This window comes from Pundamilia nyererei, unplaced genomic scaffold (assembly GCF_000239375.1).
Source record: "Pundamilia nyererei isolate P.nyererei 1_Seehausen unplaced genomic scaffold, PunNye1.0 scaffold00081, whole genome shotgun sequence".
Taxonomy (NCBI): Eukaryota; Metazoa; Chordata; class Actinopteri; order Cichliformes; family Cichlidae; genus Pundamilia; species Pundamilia nyererei.
In genome coordinates this window covers 430,561-444,032 of record NW_005187482.1, presented here as the reverse complement: position 1 = coordinate 444,032, position 13,472 = coordinate 430,561, and the positions used below count along the sequence as shown (strand labels likewise).

Below are 13,472 nucleotides of genomic sequence, written 5' to 3'. Positions count from 1 at the left end.
GAGTTTGGATTTGGGAAAGAGACACCCTCTCTGCTTTTAAAATTAGGCTTAAAACTTTCCACTATGGGTGACCAAAGCAATTGTAAATGGGTTTTTGATGCAACACTGTATACTGTAACTAATTCTACCAAGCGACGGAAAGCAACATCCCACAACTGCTGGCCAGTCGTTTAGGGAATACACATTTTTTCCTAGTGACCAGTGGTTACCAGGGGCTTTAGGTCAGCATTCCCCAAACCCCGGGCAACGGACCCGTACCGGTCTGTGAGCCGTTTGGTACCGGGCCGCGAGATTTGAGTCTCAGGAGTGAAATTTATGGTTTTCAGGGTTTTTATCGTTAACTTGGTTTACCTGAGAGAGGAGGACGTTACTCTCAATGTTGCTGGTGCATTTCAGGAGGATGCTGCTAATAAAGTTACACAATTACACAGTGAATTCATGTTTATTATTATATTTACAACATATCACAGTTTTTGTCTTGGTTATATCATTTTACTTTGTTGTATTTATCCTCCGACACCTTAAAGGCCGTTCTGTGAAAATATTGCCTGACATTAAACCGGTCTGTGGCGCAAAAGAGGTCAGGGACCACTGCTTTAGATGACTTAGCTTTAGCAATAGATTTTACAGCAACTACCATCTACCACTTGCAACCAGTCAAGGTTGCCAACAGGTCTCTAGGCCTGTGTAACTAGCCCTAACTCAGAATATTTGATTTATTTTTAATATTTTTTGGGGCCCTTTTATGGCTTTGTTTTTGATATAAACAGTGAAGACTGATAAGAAAGCGGAAGACATGCGGCCGCAGCCCTTTGCTATGCGGCATATGGTTGCCTGCTCATTACAGTGAGCTAAACCAGCACCCCAACTCACAATGTTTACTACATAAGTAAATATGTAGCAATGATATGAAGGGTACAACATGAAATACACATACTGAAGTATCTGAATTGAAAAATTGTGTATTTGATGGTACTCCAACATGCAGCTATTATCTTATTTGGATAGCTAGGGTCAAAGTATTAACAAAGAGCCTTTTCTTGCTATAATAGCCCACTTTTCCCCACCCTTTCTCACCCTGCTGATTGAGAAGACGAAGCCGGGCTGGCCGGAGCAGACGCCCATGAAGCAGAAGCGCAGCTGCCAGTAGAACCAGTGTTCACAGATGAAGGTAATGAGTGAAAGAGCCATGGCAGCACCTAGCATGTAGAAAACGCCAGCCATGTTGTCCACATCCAGCTGGCTGGACATCACCTCATTCTTCTCATGGTGGCAGATCCCTGTCAGCCAGAGGGACTCAAGCTCCTCCATCTCACCTGGACAGAGGTATTGGCATGAGGTTTTGGGAAGAAGACGAAGGGAGGGAGAAAGTGACAGGACGAAGGAAGAAACAGATGGTGAGAAGAGATGGACGAGGAGCAGGCCAACAAGGAGGGGATTGGATGGAGGTGAGACAGGAGGGGCGTACGTGGACGGACAAGAGAAGAAGAAGGAGGGCACAGTGAGGATATGTGGGGGAAGTGTTTTTATGTTTGAGATGTGGAATTGAAGTAAAGAAAGGAGTGTGAAAAAGAGGGAATGGAAGTATTATATAAAGTAGAGAAGAGGGACATGATGTAATAACAAGATGGGTATTGGAGGACATGAGGGATGGAGAAAATGATGCAACAGAAGAAGAGAAGACGGAAGATGGCGGGCAGAAGAGAAAAGGGGGGTCAGGGTGGTTAGAAGTGAAATACAGATCTTAAATTCTGCAGCAGCTTCACAGCAGACAGAGGAAGAGTAAAACACACATGCCACCAGTCACATGTTAATCACATTAGTCTTATTTGCATTGTTTTCTCCAAATAATTGCATATATAGGTATCTGGTATGCATCTGACGCTAGTCCCCGAGCTTGTGCTTGTTTTTGTGGGTCACCTTCTGTTTCATCACGAGCTGTTCTCTATCAAAGCTGACTGTGGCAGGACAGGCGTCGGTTAATTAATCATACATTCAGCCGCTGTCGCTCCACGTCAGCGCAACTCCACCAACACACAGCCCAGCCTGGCCTCTGAGCATCAACAAGCGTCTCCGCAGCATGTAAACGTAAAAAAAAGAGGCACTGCACACAAAGGCATAAATACAGATACATCACCCAGCTGCCTCTACTTAGATCTACTGATAAACAGTAACTGGAACCCTTGTGCAGCTATTCTGACAGTGGCATCTCTAGTTAGGGCTGTCTCCTGGGAGTCAGTATGCCACTTTGTCATTAGTTTTCATTTAGCGCTGATTTTAGTGGGAAAACCTGCTCATCTTTTTGTTGTTCAATGGACATCAGAGAATACAGAGTGAGAGGAGACAACAACTGTAGTTGACTGGCTTAAAATCCAGGACACGGTTACAGTGTTTCACACTCTCATACAGAAACTGTCCTCCTTTCACATGGATAAGACTGAGACTAAGACACTATTTAATAGATCTTTTACTGAGTCTGTTTTATCTTTTCCTTGGTATCATGGTACGGTAACCTATCTCTGAAGGACAGAAACAAACTGATGCAAATTGTGAACTGGTTAGGGAAGCTGCGAGGTACATCACAGCTCAACTTAGAGTCTCTGTATACCAGACAGCTGCAGAGAAGGACCAGCTCCATCTTAAATAATGACTCCCACCCCTTTTGTTGGGATATTCAGCTTCTTCCCTTTGGACAGAGGTTTGTATTCCTCAAATGCAGGAGAACGCATTAGAGAAATGACTTTGTCTTAGTTGATATTCTTTATTAAACGATAGCAAATTTGCTTATATGCCTTTTTTTTTTACTATTTTTACTGGAACACTTTCACTTTTTTCCCTTTTATTTTTCTTATTGTGTCTATGTTACAATTGTCCAGTATTGGTGTTTGATGTCTGGTAGAAGGGTTGCCTGCACTTTGAACTGCAAAACAAATTTACCTATGGGTATCAATAAAGGAACCTGAGCCTAAGTGTTTGTTCAGGACTTGTAAGGAGTGTTAATAAAGGTTAATGTAACTGACGGCTTTTTGACTTCAACTTTCCTCCAGTCCTCCAAACCCCTCCCTACAAATCCCTCTAAACATTCAACTCAAGATTCATTAACATCTCTAGGAGCCTTTAGCACTGCTGAGCGATACTGCAAATTTTGGTATCGATCCAATATCAAGCTGGAATGTAAATGTGCCTGTCTTTAAAGGCCTTTGTGTCAGCTTCAGTTGTTTAAATGTGCTATAGGCTAAAAAGAATTGACGTAACAGTGAACAGAAAAAAGTTCAGACATTTTTCATAGTGCATGTTTGGGGTATATTTTTTTATTATAAAAAATGCTATTCAACACAATTTATACTGAACTATGAGGATAGAAACAAAGTATCGATCCAATTGCATTAGTATCGATCTAATACCGATACCAGTGTTGGTATTGATACTATCAAAATTTGGATCGATCAGCCCACCTCTAGCCTGTACATGAATCTCATGACTCATGTCACCTGCTCCTGACTCAGATGAAAATGATAGCTATCTCTGCTTAATGATCAAGTCCATGACATGAGACTGCAAAATCAAGTGAGTGGAATTTCAGTTGTCTAGGTCTATTCAAGTGGATTTTCACTGTTTGGTTTAGTTATTTAATGACTCAGTCACACTAAAATAAAAATTGGCCAACAAACGCCTTACAACTAGGAAAAGAAATTGGTGGTTGCCTGGTGACAGAAATGCTTTATTTATTTATTTGCATTTTGCATTTGGCAATTGAAGATGTTGCAGCAGCAAACTATTTCCTACTGGTTGATGATGTTGCACACTCAACCTCTGGGGAACCAGAGGTCTCTTTCCAATGGGGGACTTTCCAACTTCTCAACTCAGCTGGTTGCTATATTTTGGTTATAGTATTATAAAAAAAGAAAAAAAGAAAAAGCAAGGTTGCCGCTACATAATCAAATTAAATCATCAACCTCCAGCAACTATCTCAAAATTTGAGGTTACGAGGTTCTTGCTAGACTTAGGTAGTTAATCTGAACTTTTATTTCAGAATTTATATCTATGTATATGGCAACGATTTGTGATTTTTACTGATTTATTACAGTTTATTGCCATATTGTCATAAACAGATTGCATGCAACTAAGAGACCAACTAGGTCTTATTTATGTCTCGAAGCAGCAAAGTTACATAGAAGTTGGCAACTGACTGCGAGTGGTTGCAAACCAGGTCCCCATCTTCGAAAGCAAAAAGAAAATTTCAAAAAGCAATGAGATCACAGTTAATTGCACATGTTCTAATAACTTCGGTCATGTCGCGGTCTCCCAACAACTGCTTTCCCTAGTGTGACCGTAGCATAACCAATCTGCTGTAACTCTGAGGGAATGCTAGACTTCTACACTTTAAAGCAGCATTACAACATTTTTTGAAACATGCTTTTTTTTGTGGGAGCAGAGAGTTACACGTCAAAGTCAGTCTTTGTTTGATTTTTGTATGATATAAGATAAGCTAATAGCTTAGCTAGTAGCTTAGCTAGTAGCTTAGCATAATCTGTTTGTTTAATCTCCAGAAAACATTAAGTTGCTATTTTATGCCACGTAATGAGCCAATACTGTAAATGATTAAAATGCAGACTAAATATCTGAGTTGGCTCTATCGTCTCATCTAAGCCAGAAACTACATTTTTAACTTCTATGGAGCTTTGCTATGTGATAAACAAAATACAGACATCTTTCCTATTCTTAATTTTAGTCACTGTCTAAAATCTAATAACCTTGTTACAAAATGTCATATAAAATCTTAAAGAAGTATATTTTATGACGGAACAAGATGTAACTATTACATCACCGATGCCCGGTATCTCTGTAATGATGCAACAGGTCTTTCACTGATTTCAAGGGCAAAAAGTTCATCAGAAGCAAACGAATGATTCCGTTTAAAAGTGAAACGGGAAATTTTGCAGTTTAACTTTCAGGACAGCTGTGATATATTTTTTGCTCGGGCCTGCGTCAAACTACCCCGACTCTCTTCCAGCCTGCATATCAGGCCACTGCGCTCGCCGCTTGAGTCTGATCACTTTCTAGGCCACCAGGAGGGGAGTGGATGGCGAGGCGTGGTAAAGTGACATTGAAATCCTGAGAGGGGCCAGACAGGGCCGCTCAGTTTCTGTATTAATGCTTTTGCAGTGGCACACGGGGATGTTACAGCGAGCCGACCCACATTCACATTTGCAAGCAGACACATAAATTACTCTCAACTAAGTTCGACGAGTTATTAAGTTAATTCTATGACTAACCTAACTGATCATCAATAAGCAACAAGCACACAAAAGACTCTTCCTGAATCGCATGTAGGTTGATAAAAATAAACCTGTGTCATAAATAATCAGAATCTCTACACTGCTTTTACTTTGTAGCCCATTGCACACACACACACACACACACACACAGGCAGGCACTCATTTTTGGAGGGCTGACCCATATTTACATGTGCACGCAAACACACACACACACACAAACCCGCACACTAATGCACACACGGTTTAGAAATACACCAGGAGCTATGTTGGCACCTCTAACTGGGACACACTATAGCAGGCCCCTGAGGGCCCTTGGCTCAGGATGCTCACAACACTCTGGACCGTGCTCAAATAAACTTGCTACACCACACGCACTTGAACCTACACACACACAGACACACACAAAACTTCCATTACACTTCCCATACTGAATTAACTGTATATCAAAACCAGGCTGTTAAAGTGGTTAAACTTCACAACTAGCCATTGTTGGTGACGTTTTAATTTGTGCGTGACGAAGAGCTCAAAAATGGACATTTGGAACGCATTTTATTTCCTGCTCATTCACAGACTCATTAATGCTGCAGCTACAGCTGGGACAAAGTGTGTCTCTAAAGAACAAACTCCGGAGAGCTTTGCACAGTCTCCCATAAACGGCAAACATGATCATAAACCACCAGCTTCCCACAGTGGGAGCTAAATTTCAACTTGTATTCCTAACGTTTTACTTTTTCACTCTGCATTTGAGATACAATATGTGGGAGTGGACTTACAGTACATTTGACTCGCAGAGCCAAGCAGACGCACAAGAAAAAGTATGATTTTTATCCTAGCTCTCTCCAAAATCCTTTCCTGAACAGATGGGAGTGGGTGAGATCAACAATTTTACAGTCTGAGAGAGATTTTTTTTCTTGCATGAGTGAAGGGAAGGGATTTCAAACATTCATGAAAATACTGTATTTCACGCTAATACAGTCCAGACTGTAAGTATATAGACAGTTACACATTTCTTAGTCTTCAGGCTCTGTGCCTCACTAGTGATACAGAAAGAACTGTGTGGGAGATATAGCTCTTCTATCACACAGTGCCAGAATTGTAGCAGTTTTAAAACGAAATTGGCTTTTCTTTTTTTTGGGGTGTGGAAGAGTTCACATGAGGCTCGTAGCTAATTCAGTTACATTTAGTTTGAGTGGGAGCACCCTGGCAATATGCAGAGCAAAGAGTCAGCCGAGCAAGTGAAGAAGATAAGAAATTATTAGAGCCGTATCAAAGCTAGTTGGTTTGCCAAAATCAACAGTTGGGTTCATAGTCAAAAGCAAAAGCAAAAAAAAAAAAGAACGCCTGGTAGATGGAAAGGAGCACATGGCAAGAAAAATCTCAGTATAACAGCACAGCAAGTCAAGAATGCTGTTGAGGATTGAAAGTCTATTAGTTTAACCTCAGTGGATTCACCGCCGCCAAACTCATGAGAGAAAAATCAAGAGAGGAAAAAAGGCAGTTTGTAAAAAATTGTGAAATGACCCTTAAAACTAGCCAGTGACAAACGTACGGTGTTAAAAAGGTATAGCCAGTGACCCTGACCCTCCTCCTCTGTCAAATGTTGGTGGAGATTCTGTTTAAGGGTGCACGGCTGCCAAGGAAACAGTCAATCAAACAGCAGTTTGCACGATCGGATTCAGCAAAATTCACCAGAAGAAACTTTGTAGTTTTTTGGACAAGACAGCCTTAAACATACGTCTAAGTCAGGGGTCGGACACCTTTCTGATGATGAGTACCATCTAACATTTCCTCAGAAGTTAATGTGCCATATCAACCATCGCATTAGCAATACATTTAATAACGCTCTATATGAACAGTTACACACTGTATAGAACAACTTTATAGAACTATATTTGTTTGCAGATGTTGGCATAGTGCAGTATTGTATTTGTGTATATTTCCGTGGTGCTGATGCTGCGCTGAGCAGACAGCTCCTGAAGCATTTGAAGTAGCAGAATGTGGAAATTTCAACATCGCTTGAAAAAACTGCCAGCTAGCAACATCCCTCTTACCGGTAGGCTAAGTGATTTTTAACTAATTATAAGTTGAATCTGGTAGTTGGGGTTCTTAGCTAAGATACCGTTATTAAGAAGCGGCACAACTAATGTCTCTATGTGAGCTAATTTGCGATGTGCACCGGTGGCACGGCCATTTATTTTTTTAATGCACCTTCTCAGATTTACTCACTGCGTGTCGTGCCATCAGTTAACCCTTCGCGTGCCAGCTGTGCCCAGGGTTGCCGACCCCTGTCCTAAGTAATCTAAAGGCTTTTCAGTCAGAGGAGCATCCTAAACTTCCTGCTTCAGTCACATGATCTCACTTAAAGCGAGCTCTGTTTCACATGCCAACAAAAAAGCGGGGGAGGAATTGAGTCTGAGAGGACTTTAGAAAGCTGCTGAATTTACCTGCTTTTGTCTGAGATCTCCAATTGGTGGTCAGTAAGTATAAACCGAGAATCATTGCTCGTCCAGCTTCTTTTTTTTTTTTTTAAATCAAAAATGCAGAACCTGAAGAATAAGAAAGTCTACACTGGACAATATTCATAAGAACGAGCCTACAGCAAAGCCTCAAGCTGTTCATATTGATGGAGCTTTAGTTTTCTTCCCCCATTATAGCTCTTACTTAAATCGCATTTTCATACGTTTAGTTCTTTTTCCTGCTGGCAATAATGTATGAAAACTGTAGACATGAAGTCATTAGCTAAGATTAGAAAAGTAAAATGGTGCAAAAACACATGAGGCACTCAGTCATTCAAATAAACTCACAGGTCAGCCACGTTTGTCAGATCCGAACTCTCAGCTGCTTGTCTGGGATTTTATCTGCTCGTTCATATGTGACAGGGGTGGGGAACTCCAGGCCTCGAGAGCCAATGTCCTGTAGGTTTTAGATCTCACCCTGGGTCAACACACCTGAATCAAATGATCAGTTCATTACCAGGCTTCTGGAGAACTTCAAGACATGTTGAAGAGGTAATTTAGCCATTTAAATCAGCTGTGTTGGAACAAGGACACATCTAAAACCTGCAGGACGCCGGCTCTCGAGGCCTGGATTTCGCTACCCCTTACATGTGAGATGCCCTCAGTACTGCACAGCCGTACACACAAATGGTTTTCGTGTCTAACAAGGGATCGTAAGGTTTTTCAGGTGCATTGAATTTCAAATTTGCCTGATAGTAACCTGGGTTAGTTCATCTGATAATTGTTTTTCAGCTTGTCCTGCTGTCATAACACAGTTTAAACAGTTTGGTGAACACAATGTTATCCCAAAATAATAAGTCAACAGAATAAGTTGGGCACACCTATCCTTTAATATTTGCCTCAAGGTCACGGAGAAGTTTTTGATCTGTTAACGTCTGTGTTAAGCTGGTCTTATCTCTGCGTCTATCCGATCCGTTTATGTGTAATTATACAACTCATCGCATCAGCACAGCTGCGCGCGTGACATCATTAAACGGTGGAGTGTCAGCTCGCTCGCTCACCGTCTCCAAAGAGCTGCAGGATGGCCAGGTCCACATGTCTCTTCCAGAGCGACTCCTTCTGGATGGCGATGCCGTACCCCGTGGTGGCAAAGATGTAGCCGCTGCCAATGGTCACCAGCTTGCAGCCCTCGTCCCTGCCAGCCATGTAGTTCAGCACGGCCGCATCGTAAATGAAAGCGTCTAGTTTGCTGGAGAAGAAGAGAGCGAGGGACAAAGAGGAGGAGCGATAGGTTACAATTAATTAGCACTTGGGAGTCAGACATCACAGCTACAACATTCCAATTAACCTGCTAAATAGCTCTAAGCTGCTGATAAGTCTAATAGACTTCCACTTGGTTTGCCAAAGGCTGGGGCTGGCACACAAACTGGCGAAAAGGCGCACTTGATGAAACTGAAGAGGGGGAGTGATAGTATTATTGGACGTATTCAGCTGAGATATATTTACATGAAGCAAGACAAACAAGAGAATTTCGCAGTGATTACTTTTTAAGTCATCGTAGCCTGAATTTTACGCTTCTATTGAAACAGACATTCTGATCATCGTAGTGAGTCCAATAGTGCTTCTGGGTACTTTAAAACATCATCAGGACCATTCCAAAAAGCATTCAATCAATTGAAATGAACAAAAAGCAGATTGCACCATAATAAATAATACTGTGCCCAAAACAAAGAAATGCACACTCAGTTTAATTCAGTTTTTTCATATAATGCCAAATCACAAAAACAGTTGCCTCAAAGTGCTTTATATTGTAAGGTAGACCATACAATAAGACAGAGAAAACCCCCAACAATCGGACAGCCCACTAAGCCCTAGAACTTTGCAACAGTGGGAAGAAAAACTCCCTTTTAATAGGAAGAACTTCCAGCAGAACCAGGCTCAGGGAAGGGCAGTCATCTGTACGACCAGTTAGGGGGGACACTGACCGAAATACTCTTTTCAGTATCTCAAGTAATATATTCTAACACAATTTGCCAGTAATAGATTTGTGAAGTTTAAACATAAATGTGGTCATTTTCATTTTGACATTTTTCTTTTTTAACCACTTTGTTGCGAACATGCTTACCCAGACTTGAGACTCTGCAGAGCTTCATTGACATTTCTCTGATGAAACTTTGTCATGTAGGAGTGCATTTCTGGGTAGTTGTTTCTAATGTTTCTCTCTGTACTTCCATTGGGGACAGTGCCAAAACGAAACGGAGGCGAGAAGTCGTTGGGACTCTGGAACTGAACATAAAAAACAGAGAACGGAGAGGCGTGTAAAACTCTGATAAGTCTTCACACAACATTGGGTAAGGACGAGCGAGTGGCACAGCATCAAACAGAAACCTTTCACCTTACCTTTTTGTCTGACAGACCGGATACCTGGTCCACGTACTCCTCCTGGATCATGAAAGCAGCCAGGTTGGCAGTGTAGGAGGCCAGAAAGATGACAGCAAAGAAGGCCCACACTGATACCATGATCTTACTGGTGGTGCCTTTGGGATTCTGCACTGGCACAGAGTTGTTGAAGACCAGACCCCACAGCAGCCAGATGGCCTTGCCGATGGTAAAGGATGGACCATGGGGCTCTAAATTAAATAGAGTTATTGGTTAAAGACAATAGATCACTTCTGGAGCAGTTGAACAATTCTCCAGGACATCAGTGATCTATTTAGAAGAACAAAACCAAAAATTAGAATTAATTTGCTACATATATTTATTTTAGGATTTCAGTATGATCAAGGAGTTTCATTTTTTCCCCTTCTATGTTTCTGATAAAGAAATTTATCCAGGACTTTGCTTCATGACAAACAACTAGCTTTGGTTTAGTGCTAATTAGCAAGCGCTTGCTCGCTAACATGCTAGACCTGAGTAGCCCCTTGGATCTGGCTTCAAAATAGAGTTTGTAACACACTCAGCTTTAAACTGTAACTTTACAATATGTTATTTGTATCTTACTGAGCACTGTGTCAGTGCTTCGCAGCCATACAGTATACGAACTCACTGTATTAACCAAGAAGCTGGATTTAGCTTATAGCATGACACTCCACCTTCTTGTCCAAATACCTGAAACGTGTCCTTCACAAACCAGCCACCGTATTATACAATCATGTGAAAAATAAGGTTTTCACAGGACTCTATGAAAACTTAGCATGCTCTATAATTTACTAGTTTGTAGAATCTCCTTTAGCATCAGTAACATGAAGTAATGGTTTTCTTTATGATGTTATCTTACAACGCTATGGAGGAATTTTGGCCTGCTCTTCTTTGCATAGTTTATTCTGTCCATTTAAGTTTGCAGCCATTTGTGTATGCACAGCTCTGTTAAGGTCCTATCACAGCATTTGATACAGGTTGAGGTCTAAACTTAGGCTGTTGGACCAACTTGATTCTTTTCTTTGTCATGCATTCTGTTTAGATTTGTTTCACTTGCTCGTTTGATTAGATTTGTTGCTGTTGGATAGTATTTTGTATACAACAGAGTTCATGGTAGACTCAACAACTGCAAGGTGGCCAAGTCCTGTGGCGGCAAACCAAGCCCAAATAATCACCCTCCACCGCCATGCTTGACAGTTGGTATGAGGTGTTTGTCCTGTTATGCTATGTTTGACTGTCACTGTGGATTATGGACAAACCTGTCCAAACGGAACTGTTCCAGATGTTTTGTGGTTTATTCAGAGGCAACTTTACAAACCTTTTTGGAGAGAAGAGATTCTCTCATGCAAACCCCTCAAAAACAAGTGACACTTGTTCAGTCTTTTTCTAATTTTACAGTCATCAACTTTTGCATTAATATTTGCTAAATGAGGTCTGCAGAGTCTGAGATGTAGCTCTTGGTTTGTTTTTTAATATTTTTATAATATAATACAGATTTACATGATGACAAGGAAGACCTGCTGTTTCATGTCACCTATATAATCTTATATGTGACTGCAGTAAGTAGATTTTCTTTGTTTTATGTAATTTGTTAGAGCGCTGTTGGTTCCATTCGTCTATGAGTTGACAGACTGGTGCATTACAGCCATTATGCTGTGATTAGCAGTTGGTTCATAATTTGTGTGGGTATGTGTGATTGTGTGAGAGAGAATGAGAGGGTGTTTGTGTGCAACCATGTGGGTGTGTATTGTTGTGTGGACCGTTTGTTCATGGACAAACTGTCCTTATCGTGCCAAAAATCTCCTTTGTGAAGTTTGCAAGAAAGTTACTTCAATGAATTGGGGCAGAGATTTTACAAATCTGCAGCCGAGTCATTGATATGTTATTACATCAGATCTTCTGACTCCAAACTTCGATCTGCACTCTTCATGATACCAAACTCCCACGGCGCTACAAGCAGATAAAACAAGGAGGCACATAGAAAGAAAACAGCGCTTCAGGGAGGAGTACATCTTCTCCAGAAGCTGATGAAGGATGAGAGGAATGAAAAAAAGATAACTATTGTCTATATATAGCCACATTAGAGATAGAGAGTTGAGGGAGACATTGATTTTTTTTCCCTTGTTTCTCATCCTTTCAGCTGAGGAGATCTAAGACGAATGCTGTCAGAGTTGACGCGTGAAATATGAAAATGAATGCAAATGACTTGTCCGGTGTGAGCAGCGCTGGAGGATTTGCTGAAACCTGTGCACTGCAGACACAACTGTAAATGATAAAAAGAGAGGCCGGTGAAGGAGGACGAGGAGAATGAAGTCAATGGGTCAGTGAGGACAGCTGGTCTAGGCTATATGTGGAGGTGGCCTGCAATGTGTTTCTGTGTCTCATTCATTTTTTGTGAACAACGAAAAACATTTTGTACAACACGGGCCAACTCTTGTATTGTTACAGAAAGGAAGCATCTGTACCTGCACTTGTTTCTTTGGAGAAAATAGCTACTCAGACTGCAAATCTCACTGAACACTCCTTCTCTGAAGAACCAAATTACTGGCCACCATTCTCATTCATAAACCTCACCAGCTAAGACAAGTAACCTGTGAACTGATACTGATCCACAACATTTATTTATTTCTGTGGATCTTATTAGGTGTTTAGTGTCATATCCACAATTTCCAACTTGGCTGTCAGTTCAGATGCTTTCAAAAAAAATCTGAAAGAAAAAGTGTCTGAAAATAAAGCCGACAACAGACAAGTAAATGCTGGGTAAGTGCTGGTAAACATGCAAGTGTGTATTGCGTATATCAAAGTGTTTATCAGCTATTCCTGTACCTAGTAAGTGCGTTCAATACGTGTGATGTTTGGACCCAAGGTCACTAAAATATCATCTCACCTATCAAAGAAATCTGAATAGACCTGCTGCCTGGGCTACATGCACAGGCAACATGTGTACATGTGTTTTCTGAAAATCTTCTAGGTCACAGAGAGCAGCTGCAGCACACAAAACAAAGTTTTTAACCAGGATGTCATTTTGTTGTGGTAATTTTAAGACTGAAAACGTGACATTTTCACCTGCGAACTAAGTGCTTTGACACACTTATAATCAATATAAATGCTGAAATGCAGAAATATAAATACTGCTGGTCTATTTATTGGTGGATATTAAACATAGATAAACAGATGAAGAAGGCAACCCAGCTATAAGACTGTTTACATCTATATCACTGAATGGTTTAGTCACCGACAGGTACTGTGTGTGTGTGTGTGTGTGTGTGTGTGTGTGTGTGTGTGTGTGTGTGTGTGTGTGTGTGTGTGTGTGTGTGTG

At 41.0% G+C, this 13,472-nt stretch overlaps 1 protein-coding gene across 4 annotated transcripts in view; it reads right to left on the bottom strand.

The window, feature by feature from the left end:
• The window catches only part of grin2ba (glutamate receptor, ionotropic, N-methyl D-aspartate 2B, genome duplicate a), a 139,613-nt gene that overhangs the window by 12,348 nt on the left and 113,793 nt on the right, over positions 1-13,472 (bottom strand). For all 4 annotated transcript variants that reach the window (XM_005737969.2, XM_005737971.2, XM_005737970.1 and 1 more), the window contains 4 exons: positions 10,136-10,365; positions 9,861-10,021; positions 8,797-8,984; positions 1,078-1,316 (listed from right to left, as the gene is read on the bottom strand). In XM_005737969.2, coding sequence (XP_005738026.1) covers positions 1,078-1,316; positions 8,797-8,984; positions 9,861-10,021; positions 10,136-10,365 — 818 coding nt within the window. The remainder of the gene's footprint in view (positions 1-1,077; positions 1,317-8,796; positions 8,985-9,860; positions 10,022-10,135; positions 10,366-13,472) is intronic.